The sequence below is a fragment of the Pleurodeles waltl genome, chromosome 10 (assembly GCF_031143425.1).
Source record: "Pleurodeles waltl isolate 20211129_DDA chromosome 10, aPleWal1.hap1.20221129, whole genome shotgun sequence".
Classification (NCBI taxonomy): domain Eukaryota; kingdom Metazoa; phylum Chordata; class Amphibia; order Caudata; family Salamandridae; genus Pleurodeles; species Pleurodeles waltl.
The window spans coordinates 129,856,194-129,878,944 of NC_090449.1; the positions used below are offsets into that span (position 1 = coordinate 129,856,194).

General features: G+C 44.7%; 1 protein-coding gene across 1 annotated transcript in view; it reads left to right on the forward strand.

The window, feature by feature from the left end:
- SDK1 (sidekick cell adhesion molecule 1) overlaps positions 1-22,751 on the forward strand; it is a 2,061,301-nt gene that overhangs the window by 1,777,581 nt on the left and 260,969 nt on the right. The window contains exons 33-35 of the mRNA XM_069209963.1: positions 12,841-12,976; positions 20,390-20,449; positions 22,626-22,727. Of these exons, the coding sequence (XP_069066064.1) occupies positions 12,841-12,976; positions 20,390-20,449; positions 22,626-22,727 (298 nt within the window). The remainder of the gene's footprint in view (positions 1-12,840; positions 12,977-20,389; positions 20,450-22,625; positions 22,728-22,751) is intronic.

A 22,751-nucleotide genomic window follows, 5' to 3' on the forward strand; every position in this document is an offset into this window, starting at 1 on the left:
TACATCACTTGTACTAGAATATCTCAGAGACTGGAGCCTCTGTGCTGAGGGTTCTAAAGGGTGGTCTTGCCTGATCGGCTCTTCTTTAGGTCCTTACTTATGGGACTAATAAGCTTTAAAAGTGAATTTATTTTTCATTGATTTTAATGTTAAAATTTAATCTACTGCTTTCTATGTACTGTGGGGCTCTCACTTCAATGACGGGGAATGATTCAAGCATGTGAGTCTACGAAAGATACCAATACAGGAGAACCACAGTTACAGGTAAGTAACTTATTTTCTTCCAACCCCAACTTCTCATTTTCCCAGTAGCTGCTATTCTTTCTATGTTTTACAGTATTTTGTTTAGGTCTTACACCATTTCTTTCCAGATTTGTATTTGCTTTTTTAATGTCACTGGGACTGTTTACCACCTGAGCTTCCCCAACACATTGACCTCCAACTAGGTGCCTGACCACTGAATGTCTTGAATGTAATCTTGACTTTGGATCTCTTCATGCTTTATTGTTCTGTTTTGTTTTCTGTGCTAGAAGTCATAGTAAGTGTTTCCTGTTTGTTAAACGTTTTTTTCAAATTTTGACTTAAAAAATTCATTTAGGACTTTTCTCCTTCCACAATATTGTGTAGTTACTTTTGTCCTACTAAAATTTTTTAGATGTTAGATTAAGGCATTACAAATGGTTATTCCGCATGTCAAGAATTACCCACTAAATAGGATCTAAACGAGCGCGACCGATCATGTTCATATTTGAGAAGTGGAAGAGTCCCTGTGCATCTTCAAACTGATGTAATAAGCTCTGGGTGCATGAACTGAAGCGAGCTCTGAAGACTAGGTTTTCCCATTAGAGGCCTCCACTCTGCTGCAGGGGAGAAAGAGGCTCATATGAGAAATGGCTCTTCCCCAGTGCTGGAATCATTTCAGTTTTAAGTCAGTTTGTAATGCTTTTTCAGCTCACACGAGCCTCTCCTGCTAAAACGGAATAGAAAAGAGTACGGGTCACATTTCAAAATCCCGAAGAAAGGAATGTACGAAAATTCAAATGTGAATAAAATACATTTTAGAGAGCAAAAGAGAGCAAAAAAAATAATGTACATCCTACGTTGATGTCTTAGTTGTGCTATACTGTTGATCGGTGGTTATTAACCTCTTGTCTTCTAAGGATCCCTTTTTAATCATTACTGGAGACCCCCTCTGAATTGTTATTGGAATCGGGGATCCCCACTGAGTTATTACTGGAAGCCGGGGTACCTTGCCTAAGTATTTTTGATGATTTGAACCTCTAAACGACACACACAATACAGAAACAAGCATTCATCAGACAAACACAAATGATTGCCATTTATTTAATTCATAATCAAATATAATAATAATTAAAATTGAAATGTTAATAGGAGGGGTGGAGTGTCTCTAAATTAAATTGAGGCCACTTATCGTCCATCCTCTTTTCTGCATGATGCACATGCACTGCTCTCACAAATCAATCTTAGGACACTAACTAAAGTTTTAACCTCTAAATTCAAATGTTTTTACATTTATATTTTAAACTTTGAGAGTGTACATTTAGCTTCCTCATTTATATACACTTTATTATCGGTTAATATTATCACCTTTTCTAAGTAATCAGAGACTGCATGAGTAGTCCTCGCAGACCCCCAGGGGTGGGTCCCTGGTCCACAGGTAGGGAATCACTGCAATAGATGCTGCACTATACTGTGAATGAACGCAGGAATGTAAAGCTAATTGACATGGCAGAGACTGCGGGCTATATCCACCTTGACGGCTTTTTCTCTTAACAGTGCCTCCTTTAGGCTTTTCTCTACTGACAACATCCCTTAGTGCCCAGTCCCCATGACGTTGCCTCCTCTCGCTGTATGTCCTTCAGATTAAAACCATTCTTTCACAAGACTGTTAGAAACTTGTTTTGATGTTGGTTTCTTTGCTTTTCACAGAAAGGAGGCGGTTTGCGTGCTCACTTCACCATCAGTCACTTGCAGTATCTTGCTCATCCCTGATAGGTTCATCAGATTCTTTATTTGTAGAGAGGGGCATGTGTAGGAATGACTACTGGTGCACATGCCCCTCATGGATCCATTTGTAGTGCTATAGAGTCCCTGTCACTAGCAACAGATTTTTTTGTACAAGACAAAATCAGTTTTAGGTGTTCCTGGTGTTGTTGTGGTAGCACAGATATTGCCATCGTCTCCTCTCTATTTGAAAATATCTTATAGAAAGTAAGCGTGGCTGTCAGAAGTCTGTTTACTTTCAGTCATAACAGTCAGCAAGACCCTTTGGTAATATGTGATGGGAGCGAGAGCTCTTCTAAAGGAAGAACAATATGCTATGTGCTGTAAAATGCAAATGAGTTGCGCCTTTATTTCATCCAAATAAAAATTTTAAAAAATCATACAAAGATAGTTTTAGGAGAAAGTCGTGTAGTGCAAAATCAGCTCGGAAAACAAAATCATGAAAATAAAAATTACAGATAAAGTGAATTAAACGAGAGACAACTTAGAGCAATAATTATAAAATTAGCCCTAAATTCAGCTCATAAATTATTTTCACATATTTTTTGGACGGGCTTCAAGCAAAGTTTTCTTTCACGCTGGCATACCCATTCAAGAGAAAGAATGCAGATTGGAATGGGCATGACGAGAGGCATTATGAGATAGGTGGCTTTGCTCCATTTAAATACCTTCACACGAAGGAAGGAGCCCAACTATATAATATTAAAACCCTTCAAGCAAATGTGTGACTTTAAACTAAACAAAACAGACTATCAGTAATAATCCCACAAAAAGACTGTTCACTGTTCCACCGGATTCAAGCTGGCCTGGCTGATGAAGGATGATACCCAGAAACCGGTCTCAGGATGCTTGTTTCTGATCCAGGAAGGACATGGCCTGGCAGTTCAGGCTGGATTGCTCCCATGGAGAGCAAGGTCAAGACTGATTCACACATGATTGAGTCCAAACTGAGGTGGCATGGTGTGCAAAAGAACAATGGATTTAACCCAGATCTGTTACTAGGGGTGAGTGTTTGAAACGTGTCAACACTCCATACATCATCCTTTTGTGTTGCTAAAGTTGCCTTAAGTGGCCAGGCTATACCCAAACTTGGGTCCCTTTCTTGCTGTGCCACTGGATTCAAGCTGACATGGCTGATGAAGGGTGTAACCCTAAAAACGTCCCCAGGATGCTTGTTTCCAATCCAGGGAGGACCTGGCCTGGCAGTTCGGACTGGACTGGTCCCATGGGGAGCAGGGTCAAGACTGATTTGCATATGGCTGGGTGCAAACTGAGTTGATGTGGTGGGCAAACAATGGATTAATCCCATATCTTTGTTACTGGGGGTGAATGTTTGCAATGTTCAGCATGCTGTCCATCATCTGTTCTTTTTGCTTTTGTCGCTCTGCTTTTAAGGCATAGATGCTCGAGGCCTCTACCCTTTAATGCTTATAGACTCTATACCTCTATTCTCAGCAATTTTGCTTCAAAGGCAGGAATTCTTAGTTACTCTGAATTGACAGTTGGTTGCATATTGGTCTCCACCACACCTTGATCAGGTTGTTGTCTGATCGCAATATGATAGATAATGGTTTAATTAATTGATGTTCTGAGTGCTCTGTTGTGAATAGATATGTCTGCTGCTAGGTCTCCAAGTGCTTTTGCTCTGGACAAGTACAAGTACAAGTACATTTTTATTCTGGGGAGCCTTTTATTTTAAAGGCCACACCATTGATTCACTTCTCTGACCTCTTAATCTAAGCATAATCTTGTCCAGTGTTGTGGTAACTCGAAAGCTCCAGAATTATTTTGAGCAGGTGAGGATTGACAGTATATTTTTGAAGTTATATCGGGACAAGTTGTTTGCAGGAAAAAAAACTTGAACTGAGCTTCTTCGATTGTGGTTGACATGCCTTTATGAATCAAAGGATCTTGTTTAGGATTTGAGATTCTTCTTCCTTGTTTAAGTAGAAGCTCTAGTATGCTCTTAGTAAACAGGTTTGAATGAGTGTGGTTAGCTGATATGGAGATAGTCCCTTCAGAACCCTTCTTGTATGGCGGTGTGCTGTGATCCCTAGATGTTGTCTCCCTTGCAGAGGACTCAAAACCCTTATTTAGGATCGTAAAATACTAAGTTAGCTGAAGTTTTCAGGGGGTAACATATTCAACCTACTTATGTTAGTATTTTTTGAGTTCATTAAAGGACTTTCCAGTGTTCTTTCTTCAGTAGACCTTGATTACCTTTTTCTGTTCTTGATTGGATGGGTCCTCTTTAATAGAGTCTTTGAATATGTCTTGTAACCGAAGCAGCTTTACCATAAATAATGAAATTGCAACCCTCTATAAAAGGTTCTACCACTGCTACACATGATATTCTATAAAGGTCTCCAAGACACACAATAAGATATCCTAGAATCTGATAGAGACTTCTAGTTGCAGATTCCTTACCTTTTCCTCCAGGTATCAGCTTGATCCGGAGAAATTTCTGAGCAGTACCCCTGTGCGCGGTTATGTGTTGTTGATCAGCTCTGCGCCCGTTGTCAGCGTCGTCCTCGCTGGGAATGGCATTGCAGGTCCTTTATAGGAGCCACCCAGGCACGATGACTTCAGTTCCTTTTTTTTGTGCATCCAGCTGGAGCCGATCCGAAGAGAGCTACCTCTCAATCCCCTTTTTGACTGGCCTTTCTTTAACTTTTGTCAGAGATTTCTTTGAGTTTTCTGCTCCTGGTATGTCAAGGATGTTATTGTGAAATGCCGTATTTAAGCCCTGTGGGTCGTGTCATTAGGCCATGTCAGTGAGTGATCCGTACCTCGTGTGTGTTTGGTGCCTGTGGTGCGACCACGACCCAAAGTCGTACTCTAAGTGTAGGTTCATGCATTCAAAGGCTTTGAGGAAGAGTCCCTGAAGCTGATGACGACCCAATGCTTAACTCCATGCAAGTCGAGGTCCCAGTCAAGAGGAAGGTCCCGGGAGCCGTCGCTGGGTCCTCCATCATCATCGTCCCACTCCAGGTCAACAGGACGATCGGGTCAGTCTTGGCATAAGAAGAAGAAGAAAAAGTTGAACCATTCTTTGACTTAGCCTCGTCCGTCAGCCGATAAGATGAATGAGGGTTGTCGCTCTATACCTTTTTCTGAGGAACATGCACTGAGGCCCACTACGCACCTCCCTGAGTTTCTGGGAGTCGGACCAACCCTGCTCAATTTGTGAACTTTATGTGCCTAATTTATGGGCAGCCCGACTCCGCTGGAGTGCCTTTGGGCCCCGCAGACTCAAAGGGGCCCCTTTGGGTTCTGCGCCAGTGGCTTTGGCCTTGGTGCAGTGGGCACCCATGGATCCAATTTCATATCCGGACTGGCATTAATCATACCACCCGACCTTCCTCAGCTGCGGTCCGATGCCCCCCACGCAACCCATGGGCAGCGCATCCCCCTTCCCATTGCTGACTCCGACATGGAGCTGGATTGGCGTCATACGACAGACTTCGATGCCGGTAGGAACCTTGCCTCCTATGTCGGATCCTGAGCCCATTTCTTATGGGCTATGTTACGCTAAGGAATGAAAGGGGTTAGGATCCAAGACCCTAAGGACTGATGTACAGGCATGTGTGAGGCCAGCGGACTGGATACTTCTCCAGTTCCTGGCATGCTTTATCCTCCTACCATGGCTATGGAAGAGGGGGCCTCATATTCACTTAAAAAGAGCAGCTGAACTTCTGGACCTTGAGTTGCCTTCAGTGGCAGTCAGGTCTCACCTCTTGACAGGTACTTCAACTTGGGGTTTCCTCTTCCGAACTCATGGTCCCCTTCAAAGAAGCCCTTACGGATGTCCTACTGGGTACCTGGTGCAAGCCCAGAACAGGGGCTCAGGTAAACAGGACAATTGTCTGCGGCCATCGCCCTTCTCCGGGGGACTCAAGCTTTCTGACGCAATACCCCACCCCTGAGAACTGGGTCATCCAAGCCTCCAATTCCCAGGGCCCGTTCGATTCTGCACCCCCAAATAGGGAATCCAAAAAGGTGAATGCACTTGGGAAGAAGGTTTTTTTTTTCTTCCTCCGCCCTAGCATGGCAGTCTGTGAGTACTGCATACCTTTTGGGCCATTATTCCCACACGCTGTGGGATACGGTTGCACAAGTGATGCCACAGGTCCTGGAGGAAGCCTGAGCTGTACTCTGTCAGGCAGTTGCCGTTGGGAGAGATGCAGCAAAATTCACTATCTAATGCGGACTAGACACGACTGACTCACTGCGCAGAGCAGTTTCGTCAACAGTAGCCCTGAGGCGCCACGCCTAGTTGAGAATGTCTGGCTTTTCAGAAGTCCAAGCTACTTTGAACATACCCTGTGATGGCACCCATTTCTTCGGAGACAAGGTAGACTCAGCGCTTGAGCTCTTCAAAGATTTTCATGCTATGGCCAGGTCCACAGGCCTCATGGTGCCCCAGCTCCCAAGTCTACCTTTTGCCCCTTTTGTGGCTATGGAAGGGGCCTTCTACTGCATCCATTCCCTCCCAGCCACCATGTTGCACACACTGCCCAGCCTCTGCATGCCCAAGCCCATGGGCCCCACGGACCTTGTGGATCAGGGAGCCAGTGGTCCGGCCAGTCTTCCCCACCCCCATGCGGCAGCCTCTAATCCTTCCTAGTCTGACTCCCTTCCAAGGGGCAGTCTGACGCAGGATTTGCCAACATCTGCTCTGCTGGCAATACATCACATCAGACAGGTGGGTTTTGCAGATAGTCCGAAGGGGCTACTCCCTCCCCTTCAAAAGTACCCATCCATCCATTCCATATGATCAGATGACGGAGGATCACCTGTCCTTCTCATGGGAAAGTTACAGCGCTCTTTGCCAAGGTAGACATACAGAGGGTTCCCATGCCAGAAGTAGGTTGTGGCTGCTATTCCCGACATTTTTTGGTGCCCAAAAAGGACAAGGGTCTCCACCCCATCCTAGACCTTTGATCCCTCAAACTCTTCCTCAAGAAGGAGAAGTTCCAAATGCTCACCCTGGCTCAGGTTTTATCTGTCCTGGACCCAGGAGACTGGATGGTAGCATTGGACTTGAAGGACGCTTATTTTCATATTCCCATTCTGCCTGCCCACAGACATTACTTGTGGTTTACGATAGTGAACAGGCACTCTCAGTTCACTTTGCTCCCCTTTGGCCTTACCAGCACCCCTTGGTGTTTCCCAAGGTGATAGTGGTGGTTGCAGCTCATCTACACAAATTTAGAGTTTCAGTCTTCTATCTCAACGACTGGCTGTTGAAGGTGGGTTCACCCCAGGCCGTCACCTCCAGACTACTGTAGACCTCCTGCATTTGCTGGGGTCCACTATAAACGTACCAGAAGTCACACCTGACTCCATTTCAGACGCTCTCTTTCATTGGAGCTTTTCTCGACACAGTGCAGTTTCGGTCTTATCCTCCCAAGTGGCGAGTCCAAGATATTCAGGCTATGATACCAATGTTTCAGCCTCTAACCTGGATTTCGGTGAGAATGACTTTGAGGCTGCTGGGCCTCATGCCCTCCTGCATCCTGCTGGTGACACATGCCAGGTGGCATATGCAGACTATGCAGTGGGACTTGAAGTTCCAGTGGGTGCAGGTTGGTATCTCTCTGACGAGATCCAGATCCCAGAGGGAACTCCACAAGATCTGCATTGGTGGTTAACGACCCGCGATTGGGTCACAGGCAGATCCCTTTTCCTTCCCCAGTCAGATTTTTGAGTAGTGACAGATGCGTCACTCCTGGAATGGAGCGGCCGCCACTGGCGGAGTCTGAACTCCACTGGAGCTCCATGCGATCTGGTTGGTATTGAAGGAACTTCATCCCTCTGTAAAGGGTCAGACGGTGCAGGTGTTCATGGACACGACCACCTCTGTATGGTACTGCAACAAGCAGGGCGGGGTGGGGTCATGGACGCTTTGTCAAGAGGCTCTACGCCTCTGGACGTGGCTAAAACAACAGGGTATATCCCTGGTGGTTCATCAACTTGCAGGCTCTCGCAAAGCCAGAGCAGACAAACTCAGCCAAAAATGTCTACTAGATCACAAATAGCTTCTTCCTCCGGAGGTGCCACAAGGTCTCTTTCAGCATTGGGGAGAGCATTGGTTAAATCTGTTCGGCTCTGCAGGGATCGCGCAATGTCAGCAGTTTTGTGCCGTGGAGTTTCCAAGGAAGCAATCGCTCAGAGACACTTTTCATCTTGAGTGGAACTCAGGCCTCCTGTACACCTTTCCGCCCGTACCACTTCTACCCAGAGTTCTGAAGAAGGTCAAGAACAACCGGGCCCAAGTAATGCCAGGGGCTCCGGACTGGGCACGGAGAGTCTGGCATCCCAAGCTGTTAAGCATGTCTATCAATCCTCCGATTAGACTGCCCCTTCGGAAGATCTTCTGTCGCAGAAGCAAGAGGGGGTTCGGCACCCGAACATGTCCACTCTCTACCTTCTAGCTTGGAAATTGAGCGGCAGCAGTTAACTGCTTTAGACCTTCTGCCCATTATCTTGGCAGCCAGGTGTCCCACCACAAAAATGGTAAATGTCTGTAGTTTGAAGAAATTTGTGTCATGGTGCACATACAAGATTGTTGACCCCCTTTCTACCCTTTCTCTGAGGTTCTGTTGTTCATACTTTCTTTTTCTGCTATGGGCACTCCCGAGGGTTATTTGTCTTCAAGGTCTGCTTTTTTGAAGTTGCCTGGTCAACCATCTTTAAGTCCCTATTGTACAAAGGTTCTTTAAGTGTCCTACACATAGCTTTCCTCCATCCCCATTCATTATGCCCAAGTGGGATTTGAGTCTGGTTTTAACATTTCTGATGTGTGCTCCTTTTGAGCATCTCCACATTTGTCCTTTCAGTCTTCTTGCTTTAAAAACAGCTTTCCTTGTGGCCATTACATCTGCTCTCAGGGTGAGTGAGCTGCAGGCATTGTCATCTAAGCCGTCCTACTTTTCCATCTATCCTGACAAAGTGGTGCTTTGCACTAGGCTTTCTTTTCTACCAAAAGTGGTTACGCCCTTTCATGTAGGCCAATCCATCACCTTGTCTACTTTTTATGCACCCCCACATCTCCTTAAGGAAGAGAAGGGACTCCACCACCTGGACCCAAAAAGAACATTGGCGTTGTACCTTGATCGTACAGAAGAGTTTTGGGTGGATGATTAAGATTAAATCTTTGTTGGTTATGTGGGTGCATAGAAAGGTAGGGCTGTGCAGAAGCAGACTACTCCAAATGGGTCGTACTCTGCATTACGATCTGTTATGCACTGGCCAAAAACAACCACCTGGGGGCTTAAGTGCACATTCTCCTCGAGCTACAACTGCAACCACTGTGTTAGCACATGGAGGTTCCCGTCCTTGGTATCTGTCAGGCGGCAATGTGGCCATCCTTACACATGTTCACCAAATACTACTGCCTGGACAATCAGGTCCATATGGATGGGTACTTTGCCTCTTTGGTCCTGCAGGACTTTCCAGTATGATCTTGGCTCGCAGACCCACCCCCGGGGATAGCATTGCTTGGATATCTATTCAAAAGGTAAGGAATCTGCAACTGAAAGTCTCTATCAGGGGATCAAGTTACTTACCTTCAGTAACATCTGTTTGAGACATATTCTAGTTGCAGATTCCTTACCGACCCAGCCATTCTCCCTGCTCACTAACTGATTTCTAGGGACAGGAATTCCCATTTCAGGGCGTTAGTTTTGATGCACCAGTAGTCAGTGTTTTTCATGGCTCTGCGCTTCTGGCATGAAGAGTCGTGAATAGAAACTGACATCAGCGCACTGGGGTGGCGCCTATATAGGACCGCGATGTCATTTCCGGCACGGACGACGCTGGCAACAGATGCAGACCTGATCAATGTCACCTAACGGTGCACAGGGGTACTGCTCAACAAATTCTCTGGATCAAGCTGACGCCTGGAAATTCAAAAGATAAGGAATCTGCAACTAGAATATGTCTCTATTTGATAAGGCATTAACAAAGGTAAGTGACTTGTTCATCAAGGATGTCCAAACCTTGCTGCACAGGATACAGAAGTTGAAAGCTCTCAGCTTCAGATTCATAAACTTAATGATAAGCTATTTTCTGTCATGCAATGCTGCATGTTAAAAAATGCAAACCTGATAAGGCGAATGGCTTACTGTGCTCTCTGCTTGCCAAAGTGGACATTGTATTATGCAAAATGTACTGCTTCTGATGGGCGTCATTATTTTTTCAAGGTTCGATTGTTGCTAGGAGCAGGTGTTAAATATCTGGCTGGTATGTATAAAGTCATAAAAGCAGAGTAGGAACATCAATTAGATTACTACTAAAGAGAAGTGTCAGGAACACATCAGAATAACTGTTCAGGAAGAATCAATTGCCAGTCTCTCTTCAGATCGGGCTATTGTTATTCTTTACACTGAGGATTGCGGCTATTGATGCTTCAGTGAATGTTTGGAAAGTAAGAATGGTTCCTTTTCACATGCAGTATGTTACAGCTCTTTTAGTGTTTCTTTGCTCCCCAAGGTTATAAGCAGCTGACAAGTACAAGTTAGATGTCTACTGCAAATAGATGGATGTGTAGTGATAATCATGCAGAGTTTGCTTATTCATACATCTTGAAGACAAGCTTACATATGAATTCTCAATTATTGTATAAACCTGTCCAGGGAAATTATAACAGTGATTGGAAACTTGGGATGAGAGTGGGAAACTTGATTTTTGGTTCTTTTTGAGAGCAACGTATGTCAAGTGAGCATCATCCAATTGGTTTCTTGGTGCTTGTCGTACTCAAAAAGCCAGCTATTCATCTTTTTTCTGAAGGTCGTAAGTAAAGTGAAGAGCCTAAGGGTAATGAATTCCAGAGAGTTTGATATTGGACTGAAAATGGCAGTCCATCCAACTAGTACACTAAATGTACGTGCTAACAACAGAGCTTAATCTCGGCTCCTTAGATGTTGACATTGTAGATCACATCATGCCTTAGATGATAAATGGAAAGGGACCAATGGAAAGGGCAATACAAGCTATCAGAACAGCTCATTGATAATTGGATCTGAGTTCTAGCCATTATGCTTCTCTTAGTGTGCTGATTTGTTTGAAATTCCACCGCAAAGTACTAGACATGGTGAAATGGGCCCTGTGGACACTCCAGCTGGATAGCAGAGGCACAGCTGATCTGAGGCAGAAGGGAGTAGCATAGTTCATGCTACTGGCCAGGAGAAGGTCTCGGGCCTAAGGAGAAGAATTGTGGGAGTAGTAAGAAGGATTTGCAAAGGATATTGAAGAGCAAAACTGCCATTAATGCGAGCCAAAAATGTCCAATAAATACTGAGCTTTAATTCCTTGGAGCTATTACTAGAACTTGGTGGCCACATCAGCTAAATTTGTAAGCCCACTGAATATCAGTGCACATTTCAAACAGTGAGAAATGCAAAGGTGAATTATGATTTAAGTCCAGCAACCAAACGTACATTCCTAAGTACCTCTTTTGTTTTCTGAAAAAGTGTACCCAGAACAAATGGCATTGGATCAGATTTAGAAATGTTGAGTAACACCAGCCGGGGTGCAACAACTAAAAAGTTTGAATTCACTGGAGACTGACTTTGGCATAAACAGAATAGGACCACATACTACTGTTCTGAAAAAACAGAGCTCAAAACATCCTACCCTGAAGATGCTCAGCTAGGTGGACTGGTGCTAGAAGTAAGAAGTATGAGAAAGTTCTGCCAAACCAGCCTGATTACGTGAAAAGAGTGGTGAATCTCTAATTATTGATGTACTGACCACAGAGTAGAGACAGCCCAACTTCGCCTATATTTCTGGTCCTGCCTCGCTAAGTGCTGTGGAGACGCCTATCCACCCCAGCTGCATAGGGCAAACCTGAAGCCAACCACCAACATTTGTGGGCGAAAAGAGGATAAAGTACGGCAGAAACCTCACAGCAATGTCCTTTTCTCCAGGAAGAGACAGGATAAAACTGGTGGTTTCTGATGTGTCTAGCCCCCTTTTATATCACCCACAAAAGCTAGACATGGAATTTATTTAAATAACATTTATATATAAAAACAAGTACTAAAGTTCTTGTCTGGGGCCAGAATCCAGCATTATGTGAGGACTAGCACAAGGGACGTGAGAATTCTTGCTACAAACCCATTCATAGTTTAAATTGTTTATAAAACGTACTGAAATAGAATTTATTTCTAAATGAAACTCCTACATGACACAACATAATTACGTTTTAAAATATTAGACAATAAATCGAAAATATAGCAGAAGGCGATGGTAAGAGCTGATTAAATTTGCAAACATGATCCCAAAACTTGGAGAGTTCGGGTGCAGCTGTTTCGGTTTTTAAATAAGCTTCTGGATTTTGATATTTTCTCAAACCCGTGTTCAGTGAGTACATTTGTGTTGTACATGACTAAGGCCGATCATTTTTTCTGCCAATTCCCTTTTAAGCTAAATAAAGGGGAATTTAGAAAATGGTGTTTTTTTTCGTGTTTCCTGCATTTCTGAAAATGTATGACACGTTTGAAAGTAAATGAATATTTATTTGTACAACACCCGCCGTAGCGAAAAGATTGGGGGTTTGGCCTTGGTGATAGTTGAGATGTACCTGACATGTGAACAAACTTTTGTTGAGCTCTGAATGGTACCAGTTAACTTCCCTTTGTTTCATCCAGCGCTGCTCCTGGGTGCGGTGCTCGCCACAGTTATGCCAGGCCAGGAAAATGTCAAGTGATGCTAAGCAGAAGAGTTGTACAGGGGTTGTGCGTCACGTTAGTTTAGAAAAGGTCAAGTTTCCTTTTACCAAGCAAGCTGTGTTCATCTCGTTTCTTTTAGCCTCCAAAGGATGAGAGCGTGAATGGTGTTTTAATGGGGTATCGTATTTATTACCGGGAGCTGGAGCCAGAGACCACCTCTGCGAGTGACTCCAAGACCGCGAAGAATCCGCTGGCTTTACGAGCAGAACTAAATCGTGAGTACCCAGGTCGAACAGATGTGGAGTGGGACGCAATGTATACTCAGGAAGGTGTTAACAAGTTTTCATAGCAGTCCGTTTCATTCCTAAACTTTTGGTAAACACAACAGTGCTCCTCTGCTCCAATCTCCCTGCTACCACCGCTCTGGAGCATCTTACAGCCTGCTGTCGGAGATGTAGTGGCAATAGCGCCTCTCTTCTCCGCTCGGCTGCCCAGCAAGCAGTGCGGCGGCGGCATCATCGCACCGCCACAACTGGCTCTGGTGTGTGGTTTGACTCAGAGATGCCCTGACTAGCACCTGGTGCTAACTACCTCTACGTATATAAAGGTCTGCGGGAGTGTATTTGGGTGTCACGTAAACATAAAGCAGTCCACTGGAAAATGTGACGAAGTGGGTTAATTCGAAGAAATGCACTTTACAGGGCTCTGAACAAACTGATAATTTGAGTGAAAGGTTTGTGGGGGCAGAGAATTGATTTTGTATGACTGAGATATGAAAGAGGTTTAGTTGAAGGCTGCATCTCCACAAGACTATACTTACACATTGGTTATTTCTGTGTAGCCTGTTATTTCTTTCCAAGGCTCTGTTTACATGTCGGCTATTTCTACAAGCTGCCAAGTGCTACTAATCCCCGGTGGCATATCTTTATTTTTTTCCCTTATCTGCTTGCTGGTGTCTGCTGAAGTCATCCAAACTTTGTATACCAATTTATCATATCTGCATGCTATTAGTAGCTGCAGCCCTCTAGGGAATTATTTCTAAATTGGCTATGTCTGCATGCCTCTGTCTGCTATAGCGGTCCAAAGCTCTGTTTATATGTTGGCCATATCTACATGCAATAACCATCTGCAGATCCGCAAAGACGTGTTGGGACAATCTGAATATCACTGCCTTCTGCAGGTGCCCCCTGCTGTATTTATATACTTTACATGTCTGTGTGCCACTGCCTCTATAGATCCACAAAGACATGTTGGCTGTGTCTGCATATCAGTACATTCTGCAGAGCCCCTAGGCTGCATTTATTTATTGACCATATCTGATAGAGAAATCCAGTTGCAGATTTGTTACCTTAGAATTTCCCCAGGTGTCAGTCTGGATCTCGAGATTTTTTTCAAGCAGTACTCCTGTGCCGATCAGCTCCTCGTCCATCCTCGGCATCTTCCACACCAGATAGGATGTTGCAGGTCCTACATAGGAACCACTCTGGCGCGCTGACTTCAGCTTTTTTCTTTCCGCGCCAGCCAGCAAAGATTGGAAGAGAGAGCTACCCCGGAGGCACTTTTTGACTGGTCTTTTAAAAAAAAACATTTTTCAAAGCTTTTTTGAGTATTCCTACTTTTGGTGCATCGAGGGATGTCTTCACGTAATACCAGGTTCAAGCTTTACGGATCCACACCTCGTGTGCCTTTGGTGTCTGGAGCGTCCCAAAGTTGTGCTCAGAGTGCGGTGCCATGAATCCAGTGGCTTTGAGAGAGCGTTCCCTAAAGATTATGGTGGCCCGGCGCTCGGCTCCGGGTAAGTCTCGGTCGAAAGGAAGGCTTCAGGAACAGTCACAGAGGGTCCCTCCTCTCCATCACCCCCTTCGTCGTCCCACTCCAAGTCCTTGGGATGATTGGGTAAGTTGAGGCAAAAAGAAGAAGTATAGGAAAGCAAAACGTTCTTGGCTTCACCTCATTCATTTGCCGATGAGACAAGCAAGACTGCCCAACTTAAGAAGTTTAATGAGGCTATGCACCTCATTTATGGGCAGTCTGACTCCGCTGGCATGCCTTCGGGCCCTTTGGAGTCAGAAGGGGCTTTTTCGGGTTCTACGCCGGCAGCTTTGGCCTTTGCTCCGAGGGGCACCCATGCATCTGTTCCTGGATCCGGACTGGCGCTGGATGTACCACCTTGACCTTACCCAGCGCTGGTCCTGACGTCGATGCTCCGGTGCCACCTGCGCCCCTGGGTGGCACAGACACATCCTCAGTGCCGGCTCTGACACAGAGCCGGATGGACGTCATACAACACCGATTCTGGTGCCAACAGGTCTGTGCCCCTGTTGCGTAGGTTCATATTATCCTATTGAGACTACTGGATTTGAGCGGCAGAATCACCTGTACTGCGAGGACTGAGTCTGATCCCGCCCCATGTGACACCTGTCGGCCTAATCTGGGTTTGTTCCGGCTAACTAGCAGTGCCCCATCTCATTGGAGCTGTTCTGGACACAGGGCAGTTTCAGGTTTATCCTCCAGAGCGATGAGTCGAGGATATTCAGGCTATGATACCGATGCTTCGGCCTCTATCCTGGATTTTGGCGAGAGTGACTCGGAGGCTGCTGTCCTCATTACCTTCTACATCCTGCTGGTGACAAATGCCAGGTGGCATATGCGGATTCTGCAGTGGGACCTGAAGTTCTAGTGGGTGCAGCATCAGGGAAATCTCCTCGACATTCTACAGATCTTAGAGGGAACTGCACAAGATCTGCAGTCGTGGCTAACAAACTGCCAGTGGGACAGATGCAGATCCCTCTCCCTTCAGCAGCCAGATCTAACAGTAGTGGCAGATGCATCACTCCTGTGTTGGGACAGCCATCCGGGAGGGGTGAAGATTAGAGGACTGTCCTCTCCGGCAGAGTCCAGACTCCACATCAACCTGTTGAAGCTCTGGGCAATCAGACTAGCATTGAAAGCATTTCTACGCTCTCTCAAAGGGAACGTAGTGCAGGTGTTCACGGACAACACCACTGCAGGGCAGGGTGGGGTTGTGGACCCTTTGTCAAGAGGCTATTTCCCTGGTCGTTCGACATCTGGTGGACTCTCTGAATGCCAGGGCAGACAAACTCAGCCGACAATGCTTAGTCAATCACAAATGGAATCTCCATCCTGAGATGGCACAAATTCTCTTTCAGCAGTGGGAGCCTTGGTTAGATCTGTTCGCCTCCGCAGAGAACCCGAATTGTCAGCATTATTTGCCCTCTGGAGTTTCCAAGGTGGCAAACGCTCGACCACGCTTTTCGTCTTGAGTGGAACTCAGGTCTCCTGTATGCCTTTCCACTTATACTACCTCTACCCAGAGTTCTCAAGAAGATCAAGAGCGACTAGGCCCAAGTAATCTGTGTGGCTTCGGCCTGGGTATAAAGAGTCTAGTATCCTGAGCTACTGAGCATGGCCATTGATCCACTGATCAGACTGCCCCTTCAGGAGGATCTTCTGTTGCATGTAGCAGGGGAGGGTTCTCCACCTGAACTTTACCAGTCTCTGCCTTCTTGTGTAGAGATTGAGCGGCAGCAGTTGACAGCTTTTGACCTTCTGCTAAAAGTCTGTAATGTAATCTTGGCAGCCAGGTGTTCCTCCACCAAAACGGTATACGCCTGTCGGAAGAAATTTGCTGCATGGTGCACGGACAAGTCTGTTTACCCCCTTTCTGCCCCTCTTTCTGAGGTTTTGTTGTTTATCCTTTCTCTGGCCTGTCAGAGTTCTGCTATGGGCACTCTCAAAGGTTATCCGTCTGTCATTTCTGCTTTTTGGGGGCTGGCTGATTAACCTTCCTTGTTTAAGTCTCCAACTTTAAATAGGTTTCTTACAGGGCCTCCTTTCTGCCAAAAGTGGTTACAGCCTTCCATGTAGGCCAATCCATCACCTTGCTTATTTTTTACGCACCCCTGCATCTGTCTAAGGAAGAGGAGACTCCACTGCCTGGACCCAAAAAGAGCATTGGCGTTCTACCTTGATCGTACCAAAGATCAACTCTTTCTTGGTTATGTGGGTGTGAAGAAAGGTCAGGCAATGCAGAAGAGAACCATCTCCAGATGGGTTGTACTCAGAAATAAAATGTGCTCTGCATTAAAATGTGCTACGCACTGGTTAAGAAGTAACCCCCTGTGCGTTTGTATACTCATTCTACCAGATCTAAAGCTGCAACTACAGCATTAGTACACGGAGTTCAAGTCCTTGACATCTGTCAGACTGCAACATGGGCATCTTTGCACACATGTACCAAACACTACTGACTGGAAATCAGGTACTTAGGGACAGACGCTTTGCCTATTCAGTCCTGCAGGACTTGATACTATGATCTTAGTTTGCAGACTCACCTCCTGGGATGGTATTGCTGGGGTATTTATTCTAAGGTAAGGAATCTGAAACTAGATGACTCTATCAAATGTACAAGTTACTTACCTTCGGTAACGCCTTATCTGATAGAGACAATATCTAGTTTCAGATTCCTTGCCTAACCACCCATCCTCCCACTCTGCAAATTTATTTCTAGGGACAGGCAATCCCTTTCAGAGCCCTAGTTTTGATGCACCACTGGTCAGTGTTCTTCATGGCTCTGCACTTCTGGCATGGAAAGTCCTGAAAAGAAACTGATGTCACCGCACCATGGTGGGGCCTATATAGGAGCCACAATGTCATATCCAGCGCGGAAGATGCCGATGACGGACGCGGAGCCCATTGATGCCACCTAACAGCGCACAGGGGTACTGCTCGAGAAAAATCTCCTGATCCAGACTGACACCGGAGGAAATTCTAAGGTAAGGAATCTGCAACTAGATATTGTCTCTACAGATAAGGCGTTACCGAAAGTACTTAACTTGTCCATCTGCATATCATTGTCATCTGTGGATCCACATAGATGTATCTGCATGTTGCTGCCTTCTGCAGATCCCCAGCACTGTATTGTTATGTAAGCTATATCTGGATGGCAGTGATAGCTACAGACCACCAATGCTGTATTCATATGTTGGTCACATCTGCAACGCCACCGCCAGCTGCTGATCACCAATACTGTATTTGCCCATTTCTGCCGTTTAATGTCTTTTGAAGATTCCAAGGATCTTTTAAACACCTTAGCTATGTGTGCATGCCTATGCCTGCTCCTGATACCTAAGGACATTGAAATTGCCTTTCGTAAATGGTGGAACTGCTCACACATCTGTAATAGAGAAAATGTTATAAAAATTGACTTTCTTTCAAAGTGACTCCGCTTTATGAAGCTATGGACGCAGTACCTTCCGGAGATGCGATTTGCAGCAAGTTGCTCATTCATTAATTCAGCTGCTCATCTTTGTCATAAATAAGGATGAAGTGCCTGTATTCTAGAGGTCAAGGGAATTCTGCTGTGTGGTCTGCAGGGGAAATCTTTGTGAATATAGTTTGATGATCTGGCATAGTTGTGAGCGAAGTAGGATTTGCCGACGAATGGCCAAACAGTTGAATTTCATCACATAATTAAAATGTGATAAAGAGGCAAAGGTTTACGGTTGTATGTGTTCACATTGTATTACATTTGGTCTGCTTTGAGACCTTTCGAATTTTTTGAGCCCAGGAAGTTAGTGATTTGACAACTACAAAACTGTTTTTAACATAAGTTCCTAAATATAACATACCTAATTTATTCATAGCACTTCTTGGCGAGATGCTCAGATGCTCAGCACAATTAAATCGCATCTAGTCTTGGTTTCCTTGCTCTATGTAGAGCTAAATAAGGCAATGCAAAAGGAAGGAAAGGTAGAAGTAGATGGTCTGTGTTTTGGTTCCATAGCCCAAGCACCTGTGTGACAAACATGCCTGAAAGGTAGAAAATTGTAATTGCGGATTCCTCTTAAAAAGATGAACAACCCCCTAAACCCTTTACTGAAAGTCCATGGGCTGTTCAAATGTTGAGGTGTACGTTTGTTGCAGAATGGCAGCATTGTATTGCTAGGCAGTGTGTTTGTGGAGCACCTGCTGTTACATTTATCAGAGTTGGCCTGTCTTATGATGGTGCATTTACATGTAGGAGCCTCCCTGCGCCCTTCCTGTGTCCCACACACAGTCTCTACTGTACATCTCAAAAAAATAAATCACTTTGCTCAGCGGCCTGGTTATGTTAGTGATTACATAGAAGTAGGAACTCCTGCTCGTATGCAAGTACTATATTTGCGTCTAGTTCTTAGCAGCACGATTGTTTAGTATTGCTTATTGTCACTTGGATTTAAATCCACTATAAGCCTTTCTTTGTGTGTGTGTTTAATTGAGAACAGGGTCTGTCCACATTTTGAGCTCAAGCAGTGTCACTCTGGCTTCAGAGGACAATTTACGCACTAATAGCACCTTAGTTACGTTATCTTGTTATCTAGCATGCAATCGCCAAAACGACCTTTCTTCTCGCCAGGCCTCTCCCGCTTGAACCCCTATCTTCCTGTTCTGCTTGGCATTGCATCTCCTACTTAGACCTTGATTCCTGTACTTTATGTCTGAACACACTGTGCTCGCCAGGCCTCTCCCCTTGAACCCCCATCTTCCTGTTCTGCTTGGCTTTGCATCTCCTACTTAGACCTGGATTCCTGTAGTTTAGGTCTGAACACACTGTGCTCGCCAGGCCTCTCCCCTTGAACCCCCATCTTCCTGTTCTGATTGGCATTGCATCTCCTACTTAGACCTGGATTCCTGTAGTTTAGGTCTGAACACACTGTGCTCGCCACGCCTCTCCCCTTGAAGCCCCATCTTCCTGTTCTGCTTGGCTTTGCATCTCCTGCTTAGACCTGGATTCCTGTAGTTTAGGTCTGAACACACTGTGGCCCTCACAAAAGGATTTATGAGTATGGAAGTAGTACTACAGGAGTGCTCTTACATACGTTTATGAACCAACCCAAAATGCCTCAAACGTGTCTATTAGTAAAAGGGCTAAGGGGTACAATTAATTCTATTTCTGCTAATTGTATATAACTATTCCATTAATATTCCTATTTTAGATGCTTTGGTCCAATTTACAAAGGCATGTAAGACTATGTCAAGTGGTGAAACCATAGTACTACTTTTAGCACACTAAACGCCCTGGTGAACAGGTCTCATTGCACACATTAGGCCCGGCCCCTGCTTGTGATCTGACCCCTCCTGGAGCACATTCTTGCAGTTATGTGAAAGTCAGAGGACCTTTTGTGTGCTCTTGCGGGTCAGTCGTTGGACACCGGGTTCTAGAACATCAGAATTCAGACTGGAGAGGTCCGTGGCCTTCCTAAATAGGGACAGAAAATAACAGCAAGAACTGCAGTTCTAAATATGTATTTCCTTCACGCCTCTTTCGGAGGTTTTGAAGAAGGGCTGTGTTTTGCCTCAGATCACAAGTCATAAGGCACCTTCATCCTCAGAGAAACGCTTGTCTAGTCGTGCCCAGTTTGGAGTTCGGCATCCCAAGAGCTGTAGAAAGTGATATAAAAGGCTGTGCAAGTGTGAGTGCCCCTTTAGATTTCCGGAAATCTACTTACAACAGGTGCCTTTAACAAGTGCCAGAGAAAAATTTGATTTTTATTTCCCTTTTAGTGAGAGGTTTAATGCTTAACGGCAGAGCGGGTGGCCCGGTTTCTATTCGCCTCTAAAGTGCATGTTTACAATGGCCATCTCTCTGCACAGTACTAAGATTTCCGCTTTTCTTACTCCAACAGCTCAGAGCAGCTTCAAGACAGCGAGCAGCAGCTCGGCATTAACAACGTATGAATTAACACGTAAGTCTGCTTTTATCATCCTAAGGGTCCATTGGTTGCATGCTACTGCATCTCTGGTCGGCGTGGGACCACAATCTCATGTTCAGGATAGCATCTGACATAAATTTCATTTTCTAAATATCGTCTACAACATATCACCCCATTGGAGTAAGTTCCGGAAAATCTACGCCCAGGGGATTTTTTAGGCTGTGGTATTTTTGTCAGACAGTATTAATGTATATAACATCCAGCTCTGTTTTTGACCTTCCCACTGGTGCCAACTCAGAGGAAGGATTCAAATTTCTTAGTGCAAAATACAGAAGGGGTTCCTCTGGTCTTAGAAAACTGCCACTATTCTGTAAATTCATAAAGAAATCTAGGATCAATCTTAGGTTCAGGTTTTAGTTTCCATGTATTAACAGGTGATTTCTGAGAAATGGTTGACAACCTCATTCAAGTAAAAAATTATTTAATTGATGTTGAGCTTTTTTATCGAGAGGTGGGTGTCTGCATGCCTTATGTCCTCTTCTGTGTTTCTTTATTGTGAGAAATTCCACTGGTGCCTTCTCCAGTAGTAGCATTGTAACCGTGTTACTGATGCTGCAAATCAAACTGCAGCGAGTAAAGATCATACTGCAAATGATGTTAAGTATTAGTTCCAGTTCTACTATAAGTTGTGCCACAATAAAAGTGGTAGTGAAAGCTGCAGCTGGTAACTCTAGTTCTAAACGCAGACGGTATTTATAATGTCAGAAGTGGCTTGCTACTAGTACATAGGCCTCCATGGTTGCCACAATCACTGTTATTTGTACTACCACTATGAATACTAGTTGTGACAAAATTATCAGTCAAAACTGTTGCTGTTACCACTACTCCTACTACTAGCTGCAGGCATAATACTAACGCCATTACAAGTGGTACCGTCAATAGTTGTATAAGTTATTTAGTATTTAGGAAACACTAAAACCTATATTAGAAGTAGAAGTAATATTGGTGATGGTATGTATAGCAGTAGGATCAGTAATAGGACTTCTGATTGTAGTAGTAGTAGTTGTTCTAGTTATATTGGAATTAGTATTAGTTACTGCAGTAGTATCAGGAGTAGCAATACTAGCAGAACTAGGAGTAGAAAAACTGAAGTCTTGTCGGCAAAAAACAGTAGGTGTAGTAGTACCAACATTAGATGTAATATTGGTACTTATTACTTCGAATATTGCTGTCACTAATAGTAGCCCTGGAGGTATCACAGAAGGTAGTGCTAGTAGCAGTGTAGTTAGGATTGCATTGCCGTCCTCAATAGTACCAGTTAGTATACTGGCATTAAAACTGCCTTTAGTTTGAGGGAAATAGGTGAGTTTCGTCTGCCAAAGTATGGAAGGTGTGAGGAAAGAGGCCGGGCTTTGAGGAAGGCTCAAAAGAAGGATTGGTAGCATGATGGAAATATTCAATGGACATTCCATCTTTTAAGGTTATACATTTCCTACAAAACTATAGCCCCTCTACATGGCCCACACAGCGAAAATGAGAGAAATACATTCTTAGAAATGTTTTGTTAGGAAAAAATTCAATCAGCATTATCTTTGTCAACATTACACAGCTCATACCAGTCAACCAGTAATAAAAAAAGCTAGTGCTTAGACTCACCAAGCATGTATGTGTTTGTGAAGTGATGGCTCTTGGCCCATAATGTGACCATGGAGAGGGGCAATAGCACACGCTGCACAAGTCTGTGAGACGATCTGTGAGAGGATGATCGGTGCATGGGTATCTATGTAGTGGGATAGAAATTCCAGATGACTAAACTTGCTGGAGGAAAGTGAAAGAAAATGCTGTTCTGCACTTTGCTTCTTTTCTGCTGCGACGGTCCTGAAACCTGTATTTCTTCTTCTTTGTCCAGAGATTCCATTGAAATCCTTACTTTTTTAAAATAATTTAATATGTATCCAAGAGCAGGCTACCATTTTTAAGTAAAAGAGGAAATTATGACGTTGGGTGTTTACTAATATTTAACACACTGAACCCTGATTGCCTGGAGCTAGGCTATAGGACCCCTGCCGTTGCTAGGCATTACTGCTACCATTGTGCCATGGTTCTTCAGCACATGGAATGGCTGAACACCAGAGCCCAACACTGCAGTTTAACAATGTTTGTGTGTGAGAAGAGGCCTGTAATTAATCAATGTCCTGCACCTTTCCAGATCTGAAGAAATACAAGCGATATGAAGTAGTGATGACGACCTACAACATCATTGGGGAGAGCCCAGCCAGCACGCCAGTAGAAGTCTTTGTAGGAGAAGCCGGTAGGTTGAGAGTGACTGAGCGCA